Source organism: Salmo salar, chromosome ssa17 (assembly GCF_905237065.1).
Source record: "Salmo salar chromosome ssa17, Ssal_v3.1, whole genome shotgun sequence".
In the NCBI taxonomy this organism is placed as follows: domain Eukaryota; kingdom Metazoa; phylum Chordata; class Actinopteri; order Salmoniformes; family Salmonidae; genus Salmo; species Salmo salar.
This window is the reverse complement of record NC_059458.1, coordinates 25907971-25930720: the sequence shown is the minus strand read 5'-3', so window position 1 is coordinate 25930720 and position 22750 is coordinate 25907971. Positions and strand designations below refer to the sequence as shown.

Below are 22750 nucleotides of genomic sequence, written 5' to 3'. Positions count from 1 at the left end.
GACAACTTCACCGCATCAAAGGGATGATGGACGGGGCCATGTACCGTCAAATCTTGGATGAGAACCTCCTTCCCTCAGCCAGGGCATTGAAAATGGGTCGTGGATGGGTATTCCAGCATGACAATGACCCAAAACACACGGCCAAGGCAACAAAGGAGTGGCTCAAGAAGAAGCACATTAAGGTCCTGGAGTGGCCTAGCCAGTCTCCAGACCTTAATCCCATAGAAAATCTGTGGAGGGAGCTGAAGGTTCGAGTTGCCAAACGTCAGCCTCGAAACCTTAATGACTTGGAGAAGATCTGCAAAGAGGAGTGGGACAAAATCCCTCCTGAGATGTGTGCAAACCTGGTGGCCAACTACAGGAAACGTCTGACCTCTGTGATTGCCAACAAGGGTTTTGCCACCAAATACTAAGTCATGTTTTGCAGAGGGGTCAAATACTTATTTCCCTCATTAAAATGCAAATCATTTTATAACATTTTTGACATGCGTTTTTCTGGATTTTTTTGTTGTTATTCTGTCTCTCACTGTTCAAATAAACCTACTATTAAAATTATAGACTGATAATTTCTTTGTAAGTGGGCAAACGTACAAAATCAGCAGGGGATCAAATACTTTTTCCCCCACTGTACTGAAGTGGCTTCCTTTCCTTTCCTCCTTTCCTTCATCCCTACTGGGCACACACTGGTTGAATCAACGCTGTTTCCATGTAATTTCAATTAACCAAAGTGGAATAGATGTTGAATTGACGTCTGTGCCCAGTGGGTCTGCACATATCTTGTTGGATAGAGTTGGACAGGTTAAAGCAAATACCTGCTAAATGTAATCACCATGTTGCTTTCACGTTTGCTTTATTTTCAGATCAGTGCAGATGAGGAAGTTGAGAAAAGAGGAAGCAGCGTTAGACTATTGAGAGTCACCCTCACTCACAGGGGTAGTGGTGGAAACCACATGTCCTGGTCTTTAGTGCAGTAGTCTATATAACTCAGCACATCACTGTCCCCCTTCCACTTTTCACTCTCTCTCGTTCTCTCTCTCTCTCACAAACACACACACACACACTCAATTATAATTTCACCATGGGCAACTTTGCTGCCAACGAGGGACTTTCGGTCTTTGTCATTGTAAGTCTGTCAAATTAAATTGTATAATTACTCTACATTTCTGTTTTGGGGTGTAATGTCCTATTGATCTAACCAGGTGAATTGGGTCTGTTTTAGCTGGTATGGCTGGGAATCAACGCTTACCTGTTTGTCCAGTTCTACATGAACTTCCTTACTGAGAGATGGTTCTACACACGGGTTCTTATTGGGGTAAGTTTGAGAACCAAAGTCCTTAGATTTTCTATTTAAGAAATTATTTAAGAAATGGAGGTCAGTTTAAGATTTCATACTCTGCTCTTAGTGTATTAGACATCTTGGCAACCCAGAACCAAATCTGGAGTGCTGGCCTCTGGCCAACTGTTGTGATCTGTCAGCAGGGCCTGCTGTATTACCGGTACATATTTAGCACGTAGACTTTTATTCTTATTTTATTTTATATTTATACATGTATATTGTACAGTTAGTAGGTCATTCATATTGAATATGTGTAGTCCATATTACGCCTAACCCCTCTTGTCTGACAGAGATTGAAACAAAAAAGATCACAAGTTGATGTGATATCTTTACTCTGTGGTCACAGCTGTGTGTACGGCTGACTACAGGTTCCTCACAGGAAGCCCAGGTGGCTAAACTAAAAGTAGTAATGACCAGAAGTGAAACTGAGTCTCCACTCTACTCTACGTCCCTCTCACTCCTGCTCAGTCCCTGAGGGCCCCTTTCAATTGAAACCAGTAACCAGAAGTAAAAAAAAAAACAGATTCAAACTGTAAAAAAAAAATTGTTTGACTAATTATTCCCACTTCATCTCTCTCTCCCCCTCTCTATCTAACCCTACCATCACTCCCCTCAGGATGCCCTCTCCTGGGCCAGGGCTCCTGCAGCCTGCCTTAACTTTAACTGCATGCTTATTCTGCTGCCAGTCTGCCGGAACCTTCTGTCCTTCCTCCGCGGCTCCATTCAGGTAACACAGACACACCCCGACCCTATTTAATTCAAATGTGTATGGGTAGCCATCTATAAATAATAGCTGGATCACATTTTTTCAAACGTTTCCTACACGATCAGTGTTGCAGTCGCACAGCTGCTCGACAACTGGACAGAAACATCACCTTTCACAAGCTGGTGGCTTACATGATAGCATTTCACACAGGTACCCTTCTCACTTACTTAGTTTGCTTTACATTGCCTTCGATCCTCTTCATTCATCTTCATTGTTCATCTTCATTGTTCATCAAACAGATGTCTCTGTACAGATTGTAATCTTTACTTTGCCTTTGTCCTTCCCTAGCGGTCCACATCATCGCCCACCTGTTTAACTTTGAGTGGTTCATGGGAGCCCAGCTGTACAGGAACAGCAGCTCTCTGCCCTTTGTGCTGTCCCAGATTGGCACCGGAGACAATGCCTCCTACCTAAACCCCATCAGGACTGACCAGACCGTGAGTATTCTATTAGCTACAGATTTTCATTGTTCATTATGTCTATGACTGCCTAGGACACTGTGTTCATTATGTTTATAACTGCCTAGGACACGTTCTAATGTCTTATGTTGTGTTATAAAGGCTTTAGGAATGCATAAAGTGTTACAGAGTATTCTGTATTTAATGTAGCTATGCCAAGAGGTCAGTTCTAACCTAGGACAGAATGTTGACACTTGATAGCAGATTATGACAGAGAGGAATCCCCCAGCATAGAAATAGAATGAATAGAATGATAATGTATTTCTATGTTCCTCAGCTCATAACACACTATGACTCCATTACTCATCGGCTGCCTCCTCTGAACAGAGAGAAATAATATATGACTAAAACAGATCGTAAAATGGTCAGCAAATGTCCCACCTCTTGTAATATTAAAGCAAGTTCATTATGCTGAATCAGAAGGAAGCATTTCTGAACATTACCGACTTCCCTGAATAGGTTGAGCAGATAGTCCCAAACACAGCCTCCACACTCCCTCCGAGGCAACAACATGACTGCATTACTCTGAAATCCCCCTTCTCTGATTGGGTCAGAACCCAACCATAGTGATGTTCACTACCATCGCGGGGTTAACGGGCGTGGTCATCACCTTGGCCCTGATCCTCATCATTACATCATCCATGGAGGTCATCCGCAGGTCATACTTCGAGGTTTTCTGGTACACCCATCACCTCTTCATCATCTTCTTCATCGGACTCGTCTTCCACGGCTTTGGGTGAGTCAGTTAAAACTCTCACAGAAATGTGTGCACATTCATTGTTTCTCCATAATACCCCTTTTGAGTCAGTTGAACATTTCCTACAGAGACATAACATATTATTAGCCTAATTTTAAGATATTAAAAGGGTTCATACATGCTTATAACAAGTAATAAAAGCATTATACCTGCAGGTAAAGCCCTACCGTTTTATGTTTAAATCTCTCTAAAACGGTTTGCCACAGGCGAATTGTCCGAGGGCAGACCGCTACAAGTCTCCTGGAGAACAAGCCATCGCAGTGTGCAGATCAGTTTGAGTCATGGGGAAAGAACGGGACCTTCTGCCCTAAGCCAGAGTTTGCTGGGAACCCTCCTATGGTGAGCTATGACAGTTCGGTTTTTTACATGACTTAAGTGTGCTGCTTCTTTTTTGTAAAGAACATTTTCTCTGTCGGTTTCCTCTTCAGACATGGAAGTGGGTGGTGGGGCCTATGATCTTGTATGTGTGTGAGAGACTGGTCCGATTCTACCGCTCCCAACAGAAGGTGGTCATCACCAAGGTCAGTACTGTCCTTCAAGCCAGTTTGTACACTTCCAACAGGCAATTTTTCTAACGGCCAATTTCTTTTAAATTCAAAGCCAGCGTGATTGAGACAGTCGTCCTTGTTGGAAGGCAGCCCTGGCCAAGAACCAGAATCATGCACTATGCAGTTCACGCGTCTACTCATCCAACAGTTAGTTGTCTCTTTTGGCCTCCATCTTGTTTTTCTCCCATCCTTCTCCTCTCCAGGTGGTGATGCACCCGTCCAAGACCCTGGAGCTCCAGATGAAGAGGAAGGGCTTCAGGATGGAGGTCGGCCAGTACGTCTTCATGCAGTGTCCCTGCGTCTCCCAGCTGGAGTGGCATCCCTTCACCCTCACCTCCGCCCCCGAGGAGGATCACTTCAGCGTCCACATCCGTATCGTGGGCGACTGGACCCAGGGCCTGTACGAGGCCTGCGGGGGGGACAAGAACGAAACCCAGGAGGCATGGAAACTGCCCAAGTACGTGCTTGAATGCAGAGAGCGAACATTTTCTACGACCCCATCCCCTTAACTAATCTTCGGTTAAATATCCATTAGGTTGAATGTCAATTAGGTTTTTATACGGCTATTTCTGCACTTAATGTCCCTACTTGACATCATAGTGTAGTTAGTGGGCTGTCATTTAGAACGTGAGGATGGGGTAGTAGTGTTTTCTTTTTACTGTGAAATAACGGTGAGGGGAAGTGCCATAAGAGAGGAAACGTGGTTTTCAGGAGTAGTACATTTCAATAACGGCAACATTGTGTAATTGTTTAACCAGAAAGTATCCAGTATATTAGATTCTTTCATGTTTTTACCATATAAATGTAATTAGAAAACTATTCAACTGTTATATGACTGTAACTCTCTCCCTGTATGCAGAATGGCGATAGATGGCCCGTTTGGTACGGCCAGTGAGGACGTGTTCGGCTATGAGGTGGTCATGCTGGTGGGTGCTGGCATCGGGGTCACCCCCTTCGCCTCCGTCCTCAAGTCAGTGTGGTACAAACACATCCAGGAGAACCAGAACGTCTTCACCAAGAAAGTGAGAGAGGGGCTTTGTCTGTCTGGTTTATTGTCTTTCTAAACTGCAGTGTAGGGTACTTCCCCATTTCATTCCAACAATATCTCAGCTGAAATGTTCTTCATTGCATTGTGATTTGCTTTTCTATTTAATTTCATCAAGTGAGAGAAAATCTCACTGCTATGAGTGCAATGTTCATTTATTTTCAACGTTTACATCGTTTCTTTAGTCTGCTCTTCACTCCTTGTTATATGTCCAATATGTGATTCAAAATTCAAAAGGGCACTCGCACATCTGAGCTATCTTTGTTGCAGGTGCACAGTAACTGTTGAATAAGATGAGGAAAAAGAAGAAACCTGCATACTGCTCGTGATAGTATCACTGCTCTTTATTAAGCTTTATGTTGCAGCCTCAAGGCCTTCGTCAGAGCTTTGTTTTGTCCAATATGTGAAACGGACAATCTTTCTTCCATCTCCTCCATGCCAGATCTACTTCTATTGGCTGTGTCCTGAGACCCAGGCGTTTGAGTGGTTTGCTGACCTGTTGCAGTCTCTGGAGGGACAGATGACAGAGAAAGGCATGGTGGACTTCCTCAGCTACAACATCTACCTGACCCGCTGGAAAGAGACCGAGGTCAGCACACCACACTTTTCAGCAGGGGCGCAACTTTGGTTTTAGAAGTGGGGGGGACAAAACACTCCAAACAGCCTACCCGACCGCTCGGACATGTCCGCGTGGTCCTAAAGCACACCTTCGCCTAATTTTGTATCATATTCCAATGATAAAACTGTGTGGGGACAAAAATGCAATTTCAGAATGTGGTCCTCCCCCCGTCCCCAGTGAAGGTTGTGCCCCTGCTTTTCAGAGTAATACTGATGAGAAATACAATTTTCTTCAACTCAAAAGACACACCGATGTACAGATACACAGCACTAACACACACATATTTATCTTGTATGTACAAGGATGAAAACTAAAGAAAATCTGCGTTGTCTCAAACTGAATAACTATTGCCCACAGATGAGAGTGGGACAATGCATAATCACAAAATGAATCTCAAAAAGTGATACTTTTTTTTTTTACAAAAGGCTGCTCACTTCAGAGTTCACCATGAGGCAGAGAATGACCCGATCACAGGGCTGAAGCAGAAGACTCTGTATGGGAAACCTAACTGGGACAATGAGTTTACTACTATTGGGACAAAGCATCCAGAGTGAGTGCCTTTCATCCTCTTCTAATCCAAATTACAGCCAACAGAAATTGCATATTCCAGAGAGACATATGAGTTAGATGTAAATTGTAAAATGTGTTACATGTATAGTTCACAACTTGTGGACTATTTGTAATTAATGTGTGTGTCCAGGAAAAAAGTAGGAGTGTTCCTGTGCGGTCCCACCCAGCTGGCTGACGTCTTGGAGAAGCAGTGCCTGTCTCACTCTGAGGCTGGCGTCAAGTTCATCTTCAACAAGGAAAACTTCTGAGACCCCAACACCCCTCCAAGAGCACCAATGAGGCAATAACAATATTCCTACTTTGTTACCAAAGTTAGCTTTCAATATTGCTCTGACCCAGAGTATCCTCTGGCTTGTAAGCCGTTTCACATTCCTAAACTGTTGTTATCCCCAACATAAACAATCAATGGTTTTTAATATGGATTCTTTGGGTGAATCAACATTTTTTTTTACTTAAGTGCCCTTATCTCACACAAGCTTATCAGATCATAGCACCAAAAATGGAAGTAAACTTCACTGTTCTAATGATCATGACCTTCTACACCTCTCCTCCTCAGTGATATTTCACAATGTGTTTCTTGCACAAATCTGTGAAGAAATGACCAAACCTACTCGCATTTACCACAGAGGCCAGAACGTTATTCTTGTTCTGCAATACAACACGCAAACACAGAAACTCCAGTGTCAAAACACTCTAGTTCCACTTCCTCCTGTTTCTGCTGTTGTATTTACAAGTTTGTATAAGCAAAATAGTATGCATAAAGCTTACTTCATTTAAAAAAATATTTTATTTTCACTGCACCAGGGATAGCCTACCAGACATTTTGCCTTTGCGGCTTTCTTCAGTGTGTAGGTACAGCAAAAGTTTGTCTAAAATGAAAATGAGCAGCAACAAAAAGCTGTTTGGGATGTGATATTCTACTTATCCCAGCTTCAGCTTCTCCTGCTGGACTCAATAGCAGCTGAGAGTTTCTGTAGGCTGGCCAAGTGAGTGATACATTTCAGTGACCACTGAGACATGTCAGTCCTGTGTGTGTACGTGTGCGAGTTCAGCTTCTCTTTTTACTGAGGTCAGAGTCAAATAAACCTAAAGTGCTGGTGAGGAAAAGTCTTGCAGCTTGTGGCTGATCAACTAGACTGCATAAAGTATTGTAATAACGCTTGGCTAGTTGTTAAATACCTATGGATCTGCATGGTGTTGTATTTGTGCTGCTTGATATAAGTTATACACGGACATTATACACGGACATCATAAAAAGGTTTAATTTGAACGTTTAATGACATTCAGCTATGGGTCCTACAGTCTATCGATGGCACCTTCCACCCCACAAAATTACAGGCATATTATTATTTCTATGGAAACTTGTTTTTTTATTCTTCATTTGTTTAAACAATGATTGCAACTTGAAATCGTGTCTGTATGCAATATCCTGTGATCTGTTTACATAGCATTTCCTAAAACAAGTTCATCTGCTCTATGATGTAAAATAATGTACATAAACACACTGCTTTTCCTCACCCTATATCAAAGGACAAATAAGCACCCCCCCAAAATAATGATTTATTCATTAAGTAAAGCCAACATTATAGTTGGAACATTGGTATCGTAAGGTAGCAGCTTTGAAGCCAAGCTGTCATAATAGGAACATTTCAACTGATGCATTTAAAGTCAATGAATAAAGTCTCTTCAGGGTAGACAGCACTTCAGCCCACCCAGAGCATTTCAATAGATGCAGTAAATAGGTCAATGGAACGCAGATCGTGGGGATAGAAGGACACAGGATTGGTGCACATTCAACATATCTGATCTAACAAAGTAGATTTGTCAAATCCGTCATGATTGATGTATTGTAACGGGCCCACAATTACATTTACATTTAAGTCATTTAGCAGACGCTCTTATCACAATGTGGTTACTAGAGTTCGATTTGGATATATTTGGCTGTTTTCACTGCATAACATCCAGAAGTAGTCCCTTTTCAGGTTTAGAAGAAGTGACTGCTAAATGCTAACTCCCATTCCTATAAGCTGGTAGCATAGCTAGCATACAGAAGTCAGTGGTCATCAGTTGTTTTTTTCCCTTCTAGTAGTACATTGTTTTTGATTATTGCATTGATGGATTTTGAGTTTGCAAGAAAGGCATTTTACTGTACTTGTGCATGTGACATTAAAAATGTGACACTTGATGGCATGAATATGTCTTGTCAAATACACAAACAATAACCTTATTTTTCTGGAGGGCAATTAGGAGAGTCGGGATCTTTCCTACACGCATTTCCATTGTTTTGGTCGAGTTCCATTGACCCCTTTACCACATCTATAGCCGTCTCATTGCTTGTCCCATTCATCATATAATCTACAGTGAGCTACTGAATACCTCCCCTGCAGGATGGGTGAAGCATTGCACCTTCTATAAGCAGTATCAGGGTTGGTCCTGGTCTAGGGGGTTAAGGCCACAGCAAACACACTGACTACACAGTACATGGTGCGGTTCTCCCATTTGACTGAGCAGCTCCCTGAGAGAAAGGAACAGACAGTGCATGAGTCAGTTTGATAAGCAGTGTTTCCTAGGCAGCTGGGGGAGGGCTGGTTTAGTGAAGAGACCGGTGGTTCCACCCCAAAGTGCCGCATGTCATGATGACACACCTGTTTTGTTGAATGAAAGAAGATTTGAAATAGACAAGATGGCGGCATACACATTGACGATTACTTCATGGAGTAAAAAAATATATTTCAATAACGGCGCAGTTTCTAAATTACCCCCTGCCACTGGTCATTTTATAATATACATGTTTGGCTGAATCAAGAAGTATTGCCAAGGTTGGTCGAAAATTCTCTGTGCTACCAAACAGTACTTAACCTGTAACTCCCAGTAATAGATACCAAAAGTATTTCGTTAAATATCATTATCTGGTGTAAGAATCTGTAGCTAGGAAACCCTTTGAACTGAGCAGTGGTGGATGTTATCTTACCATCAGTAACAGTGTCCCAGTAGCAGGAGTTAGCTGTGTGGAGACCAGCACCACTCTTCTGCATGACAGCACAGCTAACTGTAGAGAGGAACAGGCAAGGGTCAAATTATGATCATCGTTAACAAAATATCAGTAAGCAATTGTATTTTGTCACATATGTTTCACCATTGGCATCATAGAATAAGTTTGCATGCTGGATTTACAGTAAAATTAACAAGTCTGTGTTCAATAGGAGATGACGGCAGCCGTACCAATGTACTTGTATGACTTAGTCTGTTTGACCAGCAGGGTGAGGGCTTGCTCCACAATCTTGGCTGTCCACTGGTTCACAGTGTCCTGTCTGTAGCTCTCTTCTCCAATGATACTCTGAATACACTGCAAGACAGTCAGTTTGGACACACACACACACACATCTGAGAAGGCTGGCCCCTTTAGGCATGTGGGGAGCATGGGACCTGATGTGAACAGTGCTGTATTCAGAGTCACGTCTATACTGGGGATATGAATGTTTGTCTTGAGTAATCAGGGGACAAACAGACTGCGAGGCTGGATACTGTTTCACATGATACCTAAGTATTAGCTAGCTAAAACTATTTCAAAATCCATCTTAATGTCCATATTCCCATTTGGTTATTCAAACGTATTGATGCTGAATCAATAGATAGTTACCTCTTTCACGGAGTTACTGGCCTCTTCAGAGTTGAAAGAGCCCTAGAAACAATGAGTCAGAGACTTGCACTGGCATCTCTTCAGCTCATCACACCTTTCACTGCAGTTAGAATGGTCAAAACTCTAGGACTAAAAATGAAATGCGGTAATATCAAGGTAGTTTTATAAATGCTGTAACGCAGATTATGTCTAGGTAGTTTAAACTTTAAACAATAGCTAGCTAGTTGTCTTTTCCACTGTAATTGTATTGCTATTTGGCTAGTTAAGAAGATAACTCGGCTAGCTAACAGGCGTTGTTGGGCCAGCTAGTATAGCAACGAAATAGTTGGTAGCATATTCAGTACCTCTTCGCCAGAAAATTCCTCCATTCTCGCCTTCTTAAAAGTGATAGAAATAGCTGCTTTTCCAGTGAAAATCTGCTTGATAAATGTTTGAGAGATTTCCTGTTTGCCGTCACAGGTGGTTAACGAGTGGAGGGAAGCAGGTCACAGCACCAAGAAATGAACTGCGAGTCTGTGAACACTGCCACCTAGCGAACGAGCCTTAAATAACACAGGATAAAAGAGGACGGCGCTTTCCAGCAATCTCGTTACATTAAAGTGAAAAATGATCAAAGCTTTTACATAAAGTTGTTTTACTAGTATTCAAATCATGAGATGATTGTCACACCAGAACCAAGTTCAAACGGTTTATGAGACAATGAAAATAAAATATTAGAACTCACACAAACGTCATATTTCCCTGAAAAACAGACAATAAGGTTACATTTAAAGTGCAATTGTGCATTTAGGATATTTCAGTCAGCAATAAATACTATATCCTCACAGTTTATAACACACGACTACATTATAAAAACAAGATCAAAACACAGTGGTTAATTAAAGACATTTTTGTGCACGTTAAATACAGAAAATACAAGTATACATATTTATAATACACTTTTCGCATATGGGAAGTTTGGGAACTGAATGTCAATAAATAGGTCACTTTGTGAGAAGTTAACTAGTGTTCAAAGTGGAGTGGTTGTTTGTGGTGTACAGTCAATGTGCATCCTCTTCAATGGTTTATTGGTTGTTGGCGCTGCCAGTCCAGTTCTCCAACCCCCTGTGAGTGGTGTCACAGTAGGGTGCAGGTGGTAGAGCGGGGACCGCTACCACCAGGGTCCGAGGGTACTCTCAGAGGGGGCTGGGCACCACTAGCGCTGGTCTCTGATGGATCTCTGTTCTCCAGCGCTGCAAAGGGACCCTTGGCACTGGCAGGCAGCTCCCCCATGCCGGTGCCCTCTGTCTGCTTGGCTTTGGAGGAGGACAGGCGTTTGAATAGCGACAGCTGAGGGCAGTAGAGAGGAGAGAACACAGTGAGATCTGACCTACTCAATCACTGACGTTCACAGAGCTTTATGAAGTGGTTTTCTGTTGTTTAAATTCTACCTCTTTGTTCTAATGACTTTCTGTTATACCTTTCTGTTGGTCCTTGGTTGGTTCTTGGGTTTCTCCTCTGTTGTTTGATTCTGCAGCTGAGTGCTGGATGCAGAGCTCTCCTCTGTCGGAGCCAAAGGACTGGGCTGACCCGAGTCCTCTGCAACTATACACAACAGACACTTCATGATAATCCATCCACCCTTAGCACAGAAACAGTAAAGCATTAACCACATAAATAGTTCAAGACAAAGTTCACCTGTTGGTCAGACATTTCAGAAATTCTCTTTTATGCTCACCTTTCTGCACACCGTCTGGGAGTTTTTCTTCTTTCACACCCGCTGGTCCCTAGAAAGAGGGCATTCTGTTTTAGAAGTTAACAAACATACAGGTCCTAGATCTGTAGATTAGGGTCATCTGTAGGGTAGAGTACCTGGAGGGGTTCTGCTGTGGACTGGCTCTGACCCTGTAATGATTGTCCCTCCATGTCCTCAGATTTCTCTTTCTCCTCTGCTTTGTTGTTCTCCTCCTCCTCCTCCTCTTCATCATCCTTATGTCCTTCCCCCTCTTCAGCTCTTAAATCCTGCAAAAAGGGATGAGAGTGTGTGGGGCAGATTGGTTTAAACAAGCGATAGTAAGTTAGGTAACAGATACAACTTAGTCACAGGGGAGAAACTGCACACTGGCACACACACACACGGGGGAGAGTCAGCACTAAAGAGACTTGAGGAAGAGGTGGGTGCTTCACATTGGATATGGATAGTGGAGTCACAACAGGGAGCTAAGGGATTACAGACAGGGATAAAGGAAGGAAAGGGATCCCACCTGCCACTGGAAGGTTAATGCAAACAGCACTATGTATTCATGTGTAGAGAATGTGTTCAACACAAATGATATGATATGTGATGGGACTAGTTCTTGACACTGATTTTGATAGTTTTAGAACAAATATTTATTTAAACATAAATATTTGTAATATTCATTATATCAAACAAATCATGATTAAAAAAAAAAGTTGTCCAAATCGTTGGAGGGTATGCCTGGAAAATAGTAGCTACTATTAGTAAATCTGTCTTTACAGAAGAACAAAGTTGAAAAGGGGATTTAAAAAAGCATTTTAGCATCAAATCTTAACTGCCATGCATGTAAAATGGTAAAGGACTATACAAGGAGATTGAAAGACAAGGCGGTGGACATGCAGTTGATATAAAGTAAAACAAAATGGAAGTCGTGAATAAAAACAGTGAGACAGTAAAGGCAGTTGCTATAAAGGAAAACAAAATGGAAGTCATGAATAAAAACAGTAGGAGAAAAATCTAAAGTACACAAAAAGGTATAGGTTGTAAAAAGGCATTAAAATGCTCAATTAAGAGTGTTCCTGAGAGAAGTTGACAGACAGCACTGGTTAGGAACAGAACAGATAGGGCTATCATTTGAGATTGAGGCACTGAGGTAAAACATTGTCCCAGAACTCTTCCCCTGACCTCTGTTTGGACCTTTACCTCTGGCCGCAGCATTCTGATGACTCTCCTGGCCTTTATTAGCTTTTTTTTGGTCAACCACCTCCTCATCTTCCCTCTCCTGCTCCCCTCCAGCTTCTTCTTCTTCCTCACCTTCACTCTCCTCCTCCTCTCTGGCTTCATTTTCTTCTTTCTCCTCTTTTCCTTCTTCTTCCTCACCTTCACTCTCCTCCTCTCCAGCTTCTTCTTCTGCCTCATCTTTACTCTCCTCCTCCTCCTCTCAAGGTTCTTCTTCTTCCTCATCATCTTCACTCTCCTCCTCTCCAGCTTCTTCCTCATCTTCACTTTCCTTCTCTCTGGCTTCTTCTTCAGTCTCCTCCTCTTCACTCTTATCCTCTTCTTCCCTCTCCTCTGCAGTATTGCTCTCCTCTGCAGTACTGCTCTCATCCTCTTCCTCTTCCTCTCCTTCCTCTGCCTCTGTTCCACTGTCTGCCTCATTCTCATCTTCCTCCTCTAAAGATCCTACACTCTCAGCCTCTTCCTCACTTTCTTCTTCCTCTTTATCTCCATCTTCTTCATCCTTGTCTTCATAATTGGATTCCTTACTCTTAGTGTCACTGCGATACTTTCCCACTCTCTTCCTCCTTGCTCTCTCCCTCCCCTTCTTCTTCCTCCTCTCCCACACTCTCTCCCTCTCCTCCCACTGGGCTACTCGTCCCGTCACCCTCCTCCTCCAGTCCACTCTCCTCTTTCTCTGCATCCTCTAACTCACTCTTCTCCCTGATCTGTTTCAGTCTTACATTGCTCATCTCCTCCCTCGCTCTCCTCCCCTTTTTCAGAGATCCCTCCATCCTCATCCTCTCCTTCTGTTCTCTGTTGTCTGGGGGACCAGAGTAGGACCTGCCTTGCTCCTCCTCCACCCCCTGATCAGAGCTCCCCGGGGCAGGGATGATGTTGATGCGGACTGCTGTTCTCTAGCCTCCTGGTTCAGAGACCATGGATGCAGACGACTGGCTCCAGGAAGACTGGGTGTCCTCAGCACTCTGTCTGCTGAACCTTTGGGCCCTGCTCTGACTCCGGACTGACTCACTGTCTGAGGGAGAACCAAACTGCCTGGCTGCCACTAGCCCCACACCTGACCCCAGAGAGGACACTCCGGTCAGTAAGCTGCGCAGCGGTGTCCGTTCAGGTGGTTCAGTCTTTGGTTTGCTCTTTCCTCTTTCTGTGTTTTCATTTGTCGTTTTTTGTGGCACTTTAGACACCAGGTCTGGTTCAGTTGTCTTGCCCACAGGCAGCGCATCAGTTAGCTTAAGGCCTTGTGAATGTCTGCCACTCTATCTGGTGTCCCACTAACAGCTACATGTTGACTTTTCACCTTTGTAAATATAGGGTTGACCTCTAAGAGAGTCTTTTTGACCTCTGCACTTTGACCTTCGCTGCGCCCTTTATTTGGATTGCCTTAGAATCCACGACAAATCTCTCCCTCACTTTTCTCTCAACTGCTAACAGTTGTTTTTTCTGTGAGGACGGACAGGGTTTGAACTTGGCCTCGCTAATGTCCCCTATGCTGGAGGGCTTGGCAGGGCCAGCCTTCGGCTCAGCAGGCTTTATCGCCTCCAGAGCCACAACGAGGTTCTCCTTGCCACTGCCTTTGCCCTGGGCAGCCCTGTGGCGCGGTCTCTTCTCAACCACCAGAGGAGACCTGTCACTGGAGCTCCTCAGCAGCTCTGTGGGCAGTGCCCCCCACGGGGTGGAATCCACCCTCCTAGGGGTACAGAGTTCTGGCTGTTCCCCAGCCTTACCATGCCCTTTCACAAGCTTACCCTTCCTCTATCACCAGCGCCAGGAAGCAGAGGATGAAGAAAATATGAAAGAGTTAGAGGAAAATAGTAAAGATGCAGAGAAAACAGAGTGAAGAACACAACAGAGCTCAACGCTGAATGAAAACCACAGACAGATGGTAGATAGTCACTGTAAATGGTACAGGGAAGCAGAATGGCTAGCGTGACATAAATGGAAGTGTATGCCCTGAGTTCCTCAGTCAGACCGTCCCTTGTTCAGGAAGACTTATTGATCATGCTGAGTAATTTTGCAAGGAGCTTGCTGGTCGGTGCGCAGAAGCTACAAGAAAAATCTTTAGTTGACAGTTATGCTGTGTGTGGGTCTTACCTTCTGTACAGGGGACAACGTCAACGTCTTGTCACTGGGGTCCATTTTCATCACAAGTCTGCCACAAAGAAGAAGAGATTTTTGTTCAGAACTTTTGTGATAACTTCTGTATGAAAGCCTCACAGAATGTACAGGACAGAATTGGGTCAGAGTTGGTGACTCGCCATGTTGAGGAAGTCCGTGGTGTCTCCCAGATCTTTAACACTCTCGTTGTCCATCACGTTCTCCACAGCGCTGCTGTCTCCCTCATCTCTTCCCTTCTCAGCTGACCTCTTTTCTGCCATCAACAAAATATCACAAGAATCTTTTGACTTCTTAAAAAGGAATATATAGGCTCAAGAAAAGTTAGTAGAAATGTGAACAGTTGCATTGTGATGTGTTAATGAAAAAGGGATCATGCTAGCTGTTGAAAATGCAATCCTTCACCAAGAAATATGCGTGTTTTCTAAATAGTTCAACATTCAAAACAGATATGCCTGCAATGTAATGTAATGCAATGTAGTTCAGTGTAGATACCCTTATTGTTAGACCCAGTGATCCTGTGTTGGTGAATGCCGTTGTGCACCTTTTTGTTGGTTAGCTCGTCTGGCTGGACACGGGCAGGGGTGCGGAGGTATTGAGGTGTCCGGACATCAGGGGGGGCAGGGTCCGAAACATGAGCCCAAACTGCTCCGGGGAACGCTCCTGAAACACAGAACACAGAGTTAGTTAGCTGTGTTAGCTTAGCTAGCTTACTTATATCCACTACTTGTTAGGCCCATAATTAGGCTCCATGTTGTTACTTATATCCACTACTTGTTAGGCCCATAATTAGGCTCCACGTTGTTACTTATATCCACTACTTGTTAGGCCCATAATTAGGCTCCACGTTGTTACTTATATCCACTACTTGTTAGGCCCATGATTAGGCTCCATGTTGTTACTTATATCCACTACCTGTTAGGCCCATGATTAGGCTCCATGTTGTTACTTATATCCACTACCTGTTAGGCCCATGTTGTTACTTATATCCACTACTTGTTAGGCCCATAATTAGGCTCCACGTTGTTACTTATATCCACTACTTGTTAGGCCCATGATTAGGCTCCATGTTGTTACTTATATCCACTACTTGTTAGGCCCATAATTAGGCTCCACGTTGTTACTTATATCCACTACTTGTTAGGCCCATGATTAGGCTCCACGTTGTTACTTATATCCACTACTTGTTAGGCCCATGATTAGGCTCCATGTTGTTACTTATATCCACTACCTGTTAGGCCCATGATTAGGCTCCATGTTGTTACTTATATCCACTACCTGTTAGGCCCATAATTAGGCTCCATGTTGTTACTTATATCCACTACTTGTTAGGCCCATGATTAGGCTCCTTGTTGACAGTGCTAAAAGGTGGAGGATGTCTAGTTAGGGATTTCCTTAGAGAACCAGGCCGCTAACATTAAAACAAACACTGACTCAATAGTTTCAGGCAACTATCTGAGGAACTAGACCACAACATCCCAGGGACCTGTGGTGGTTCAGGGACTGGATGCTGAGACTCCCAACACTCCCACTTTTACATGTGTGGACCCCCAGGCCAGTACCCACCCTCTCTCTCCTCCTGACCCGGGCAGAGAGGCTACTGTTCAGGGTAGCAGGGGTGGAGGTGAGGGTGTCCCCTAAGAGCTCTGTGTAGGACGTCTCCAGGTAGTCCTCTGTGACATCATTCTCCTCCAGAGTCACTTCCTGACAGCTCTTGTCTCTGGGCTTGGCTAGAACCAGCATGTGACAACCTCCGCATGTCACCTGGAACAAAGACTAAATGTAATTGACCTGAATCTTGCACTAGACAAAATATGAGAAGAATGGATGTCCAACTACCGTCACTTTGTTACACTTTCAGGGAAAAATCTAAACTTCAGATAAATGTGCAGAACTTTAAATTTGGCATCAGTGAAATTCTCGAATTACAATTCAGCCTTCAGTTGAAAACATGAGGTACAGTTGAAGTCGGAAGTTTACATGCACGTAGGTTGGAGTCATTAAAACCCGTTTTTCAACCATTCCACAAATTTCATGTTAACAAACTATAGTTTTGGCAAGTCGGTTAGGACATCTACTTTGTGCATGACATAAGTCATTTTTCCAACAATTGTTTAACGACATTATTTCACTGTATCGCAATTCCAGTGGGTCAGAAGTTTACATACACTAAGTTGACTGTGCCTTTAAACAGCTTGGAAAATTCCAGAAAATTATGTCATGGCTTTAGAAGATTCTGATAGGCTAATTGACATCATTTGTGTCAATTGGAGGTGTACCTGTGGATGTATTTCAAGGCCTACCTTCAAACTCAGTGCCTCTTTGTTTGACATCATGGGAAAATCAAAAGAAATCAGCCAAGACCTCATAAAAAAAATTGAAGACCTCCACAAATCTGGTTCATCCTTGGGAGCAATTTCCAAACGCCTGAAGGTACAACGTTTATCTGTACAAACAATAGTACGCAAGTATAAACACCATGGGACAACGCAGCCATCATACCGCTCAGGAAGGAGATGTGTTCTGTCTCCTAGAGATGAACGTACTTGGGTGTGAAAAGTGCAAATCAATCCCAGAACAACAGCAAATGACCTTGTGAAGATGCTGGAGGAAACAGGTACAAAAGTATCTATATCCACAGTAAAACGAGTCCTATATCAACATAACCTGAAAGGCCGCTCAGCAAGGAAGAAACCCATTGCTCCAAAACCGCCATAAAAAAGCCAGACTACGGTTTGGAACTGTACATGGGGACAAAGATTGTACTTTTTGTAGAAATGTCCTCTGGTCTGATGAAACAAAAATAGAACTGTTTGGCCATAATGACCATTGTTATGTTTGGAGGAAAAAGGGGGAGGCTTGCAAACCAAAGAACACCATCCCAACCGTGAAGCACGGGTGTGGCAGCATCATGTTGTGGGGGTGCTTTGCTGCAGGAGGGACTGGTGCACTTCACAAAATAGATGGCATCATGAGGTATGGAAATTATGTGGATATATTGAAGCAACATCTCAAGACATCAGTCAGGAAGTTAAAGCTTGGTCACAAATGGGTCTTCCAAATGGACAATGACCCCAAGCATACTTCCAAAGTTGTGGCAAAATGGCTGAAGGACAACAAAGTCAAGGTATTGGAGTAGCCATCACAAAGCCTTGACCCCAATCCTATAGAAAATTTGTGGGCTGGACTGAAAAAGCATGTGCAAGCAAGGAGGCCTACAAACCTGACTCAGTTACACCAGCTCTGTCAGGAGGAACGGCCCAAAATTCACCCAACTTATTGTAGGAAGCTTGTGGAAAGCTACCCGAAACATTTGGCCCAAGTCAAACAATTTAAAGGCAATGCTACCAAATACTAATTGAGTGTATGTAAACTTCTGAACCACTGTAAATGTGATGAAAGAAATAAAAGCTTAAATAAATCATTCTCTCTACTATTATTCTGACATTTCACATTCTTAAAATAAAGTGGTGATCCTAACTGACCTAAGACAGGGAATTTTTACTAGGATTAAATGTCAGGAATTGTGAAAATCTGAGTTGAAATGTATTTGGCTAAGGTGTATGTAAACTTCCGACTTCAACTGTACATACCGCTTGGACATTGTATTTGAGGAAGCGTGGACAGAGAGTCGGCTTGAATTGATTGGTGAAGTTCTCCTCTCCCAGACCCAGCTTCCCATGTCTCCCGTCCCCAAAGGTATAGAGAAGACCATTGTCTGAAACCATGACAACTACATGTCAGTCAGCTGACGCAAGCAATGTTATCATGGCAAATGGCAATGGAGTTCATCCATAAAATGCTAGTACCACTGTTGTATAAAAGTTTGCACATTTTACAATGTCTTTGTAACATTTTCTGAATTATAACTGTTTTGGGGTGAAAATTGTGTCCGCTAAGCCTGTTTACCTGTGATGACAGCAGTGTGGTTCTCCCCACACATCACCTGTCGTACTCGGCCCTTCCTGAAGTGATCCACCGCTCTGGGCAGCCTCGCCTCAAAGATGAAGGTCCCCTGACCCAGCTGACCAAACTGACCCAGGCCAAAGGTGTACAGGTCCTCCTCTAGAGTCAAATCAAACCCAGCACTACATGGTTAACCCACTATCTCCTGATGCTTTGTGCCATAGAGAAAAACCCCAGACAGTTTCATTACGCATATAAAACATAAAAGTAATACACAGCTACAATCAGGTACATCAAAATCTTATAACAATGTGCATTTAGACTTTACACAACCTAACTTCACTATTTGGATAAATACGAGCATTTTAAGGACACTTTCAAAGTGGGACCAAAACTTGTTCATGGGACATGCTGAAAGCCACAGCCTTGTGAGAGTCAACTGTCCATTAGCTGACACCAAGCTGCCTACCTGTCACAGCCACGGTGTGCCCGCCTCCACATGCCACCTGGGTCACCTGGTCTGTGATGCCCTTTACCAGCTGCGGCACGCGGTGTCCATCCAGCTGACCCGTGGCCAGGCCCAGTTTGCCGCTGTCGCGCTCCCCAAATGCGCACAGGCTCCCGTCAACTGTGACAAAAGAGATTCCCTGTTGATTAATAGCATTAACATATTTACCTATTTTTAAATCTATACATTATTCTACCAACCCAAGAAAAATGACATGTTCAGACACGATGGGGTAACTCCCTATTCCTACAAAGTTGTGGAATCATGTGACCTGCCACACTGACAGTGCTGAAGTAGGCTATGTCATTGTCCTCTCACCAGTGACGAAGGCAGAGTGGTAGTACCCACAGGACACCCAGGCCACTGGCCGACCCACAGTGACCTCCTGGGGGGACAGGGCACTGCTCTCCTTCCCCCAGGCCGATCTGACCCTCAGTGTTGTCACCCCACATGAACAGCGTCCCACTCTCTAGAACAAGGACATCATCACCGTGATTATTTCCAGCAAAAACCAGGTGAGGAGGAGCAACAGAAATATAGACAGTTGATAGTAAATTAGTGCAACTCTGGCCCATGAAGTAAAAATTTAAAAATGTTTGTCATCAATATGAACCAGAAGACACTCAAAGTTGTAACTCAGAGATTGTGACTTATAACGGGAGAGTCTTACCTGTGAGGGCAGCAGAGGTGTTGGAGCCGGCAGCAAGCATTTTGATTGGTCCATGTGAACTGAAGTCCACCAATTGGAAGGCTGTCCTCTCCTCACAGTCCGCCAGACCTAGCTGACCTTCGTTGTTTCCACCGGTAGAGTACACGTTTCCCTGAGCTGTGGACAGGACACATACATGAATCAGTCTCAGCTCTACTACAACAAGGATTATAATATAAAACGTTAAAGGCAAAAACTTAACTTTCCTGTGTTTGTTTGTATATATATATATATATATATATATATCTATCTATCTATCTATCACACACGGTCCAATGTTTTAGAAAACCCCTCGAATGCATAGGTGTTCTTATTTTTTTTTTTTACTATTTTCTACATTGCTAAATAATTGTGAAGACATCAAAACTATGAAATAACACATATGGAATCATGTAGTAACCAAAAAAGTGTTAAAGACAATCAAAAATGTATTTTCTATTTTAGATTCTTCAAAGTAGCCACCCTATGCCTTGATGACAGCTTTGCACACTCTTGGCATTATCTCAACCAGCTTCATGAGGTAGTCACCTGGAATGCATTTCAATTAACAGGTGTGCCTTGTTAAAAGTTAATTTGTGGAATTTATGTCCTTCTTAATGCGCTTGAGCCAATCAGTTGTTTTGTGACAAGGTATGGGTGGTATACAGAAGATGGCCCTATTTTGTAAAATACAAAGTCCATATTAAGGCAAGAACAGCTCAAATAAGCAAAGAGAAACGACAGTCCATCATTACTTTAAGACATGAAAGTCAGTCAATACGGAAAATGTCAAGAACGTTGGAAGTTACTTAAAGTGCAGTGGCAATGCGTAGGTGTGTCCAAACTTTTGATTGGTACTGTATGTTATGTATGTACACTACCGTTCAAAAGTCTGGGGTCACTTAGAAATGTTCTTGTTTTTGAAAGAAAAGCACATTTTTTGTCCATTAAAATAACATCAAATTGATCAGAAATTCAGTGTATACATTGTTAATGTTGTAAATGACTATTGTAGCTGGAAATGGCTTATTTTTTATGGAATATCTACATAGGCGTACAGAGGCTCATTATCAGCAACCATCACTCCTGTGTTCCAATGGCACGTTGTGTTTGCTAATCCAAGTTTATCATTTTAAAAAGCTAATTGATCATTAGAAAACCCTTTTGCAATTATGTTAGCACAGCTGAAAACTGTTGTTCTGATTAAAGAAGCAATAAAACTGCCCTTCTTTAGACTTGTTGAGTATCTGGAGCAGTAAACTTTGTGGGTTCGATTACAGACTCAAAATGGCCAGAAACAAAGAACTTTCTTCTGAAACTCGGTAAAAGGCCTACTCCTTGCAGGACACAAAGAGTCAACTTTCACTTAGTAATATGATCATAATTTGGTACTTGTCATCATTTATATTGTACCTGTTGTCATAACTGTGTACTTACAAGTGTAAACTATAGTGTGATTTCTTCCACAGGCTGCAAGCCGCACATTTTCAGACTTCAAAGCTTACAGAAAGACAAGAATGAGAAAGACACCCATTTTCAGATTGCAATCAGCCACAATAGCAGTCCAACCCTCTCTTTCTCTCCTCTGCTGCCCTCCTGCTCAGGAGATTATTCCAGATTACAGACCCCTCCAGATTGGGATTACAGCAGTGACAAATCTCTCTGTCTCCTGCTACTAGTATACCCATTCACAATTTACAAAACAACAGCATCAACACTTAGTTTAAGCCACAGAAAATCCAACTAATTTTGTGGGGGAAAAACATCATGGGACATTTGATTTCAGTGGCTATATTGTCTGTCGTCGTCCCCCACTCCCTCTTGTCTAGTACATTCAAGGGGAGATAAGCAGCTGTGTATGACAGCAATACAAGAGAGTACTGTTTTTGAACCAAAACAAAGGGAGAGCAATTTAGACCCACCTTTCACACAAGTGGGCTTGTTCACCATGGTCTTTGATCCCAAACCCAGCTGATCCCAGTTGTTACTGCCAAACATGAAAAGCTTGCCATTCTCTGTTGAAAAATAAATAAATAAAACCACTTGAGAAAGCTACAGGAACAGCGACATTAATACTAATAGCAGCTGCAGTTGAGCAGCAGTTCATTTGCATACAAATTGATTTGAAACGTGTGATAGGGTGTGTTAGCAAATTCTTTTATCTTACTTCAGATGTTGCATGTTCTTCAGAATTGCAGGCCTATTTTCATATGACTCTGATCACTACTATCAATTTGAAAACGTAATCAGTCACTGACCTGTTATCAATGCAGTGTGTTCATCCCCACAGGCGATTTTCAGAGGTACATCATTTTTCAGCCAAAATTTACTAGGGATGTTATCTGCAAATTTGCTTTTTCCAAAGGTGAAGACTGCTCCCGTTTCTGTTAGAACAAAAACAACATCGATCACATTTCAAATAGCTAGCTAGCCAGCTAATAATATACAGTCATGGCTAGATGGGATACAAATGGACGTCAAATGATGCATTTTAGCTAACCCAACCTTTTATTTTATAAATTTAACTAGGCAAGTCAGTTAACTACAAATTCTTATTTACAATGACCACCTACCCCGGACGACGCTGGGCCAATTGTGCGCTGCCCTATGGGACTCCCAATCACGGCTGGACGTGATAGAGCCTGGATTCGAACCAGTGACTGTAGTGACGCCTCTTGCACTAAGATGCATTGCGTTAGGCCGCTGCACCACTCGGGAGCCCTAAAAGTTCCAATACAGCCATTTTATTTTTTATCTCAATATCAAATAATTTCTGGGTAACAATGAAGTACCATAATTAATGTGATTGTTTTCAATTAAAATAGTCAAAAATAAACAAAA

The 22750-nt window shown here is 42.9% G+C and overlaps 3 protein-coding genes across 5 annotated transcripts; 1 reads left to right on the top strand and 2 right to left on the bottom strand.

The window, feature by feature from the left end:
* The first annotated feature begins 861 nt into the window (after window positions 1-861).
* On the top strand, window positions 862-8284 carry LOC106575674 (cytochrome b-245 heavy chain). The gene is made up of 13 exons (XM_014152306.2): window positions 862-1123; window positions 1220-1312; window positions 1953-2063; window positions 2168-2252; window positions 2391-2539; window positions 3115-3296; window positions 3524-3656; window positions 3746-3838; window positions 4069-4322; window positions 4725-4887; window positions 5353-5499; window positions 5955-6079; window positions 6230-8284. Exons 1-13 carry the CDS (start codon window positions 1079-1081, stop codon window positions 6345-6347), a joined length of 1698 nt encoding a protein of 565 aa, XP_014007781.2. The 5' UTR covers window positions 862-1078; the 3' UTR covers window positions 6348-8284.
* LOC106575675 (dynein light chain Tctex-type 3) lies at window positions 7355-10260 on the bottom strand. 3 transcript variants are annotated; one of them, XM_045699218.1, is made up of 5 exons: window positions 10084-10260; window positions 9740-9781; window positions 9322-9445; window positions 9071-9148; window positions 7355-8614 (listed from the first exon to the last, which is right to left on the bottom strand). In XM_045699218.1, the coding sequence occupies exons 1-5, from the start codon at window positions 10105-10107 to the stop codon at window positions 8538-8540; spliced, it is 345 nt and encodes a 114-aa protein (XP_045555174.1). In that variant the 5' UTR covers window positions 10108-10260; the 3' UTR covers window positions 7355-8537. The 3 variants fall into 3 exon arrangements, 2 of the variants coding, with proteins under 2 accessions (XP_045555174.1, XP_045555176.1); XM_045699220.1 differs by having other exon boundaries at window positions 7355-8744; window positions 10084-10236; XR_006760039.1 differs by having other exon boundaries at window positions 8455-8744; window positions 9740-9868; window positions 10084-10250.
* A 1346-nt stretch (window positions 10261-11606) lies between these two features.
* On the bottom strand, window positions 11607-22399 carry LOC106575538 (X-linked retinitis pigmentosa GTPase regulator-like). The gene is given in 16 exon segments (XM_045700391.1): window positions 11607-11740; window positions 14787-14844; window positions 14951-15063; window positions 15303-15325; window positions 15367-15470; window positions 16374-16571; window positions 18401-18525; window positions 18717-18872; window positions 19183-19341; window positions 19540-19636; window positions 19638-19690; window positions 19892-20047; window positions 21347-21409; window positions 21832-21924; window positions 22168-22293; window positions 22342-22399. Coding segments are annotated over 15 exon segments (1551 nt in total). The 3' UTR covers window positions 11607-11740; window positions 14787-14817.
* Between the last annotated feature and the right edge of the window lie 351 nt (window positions 22400-22750).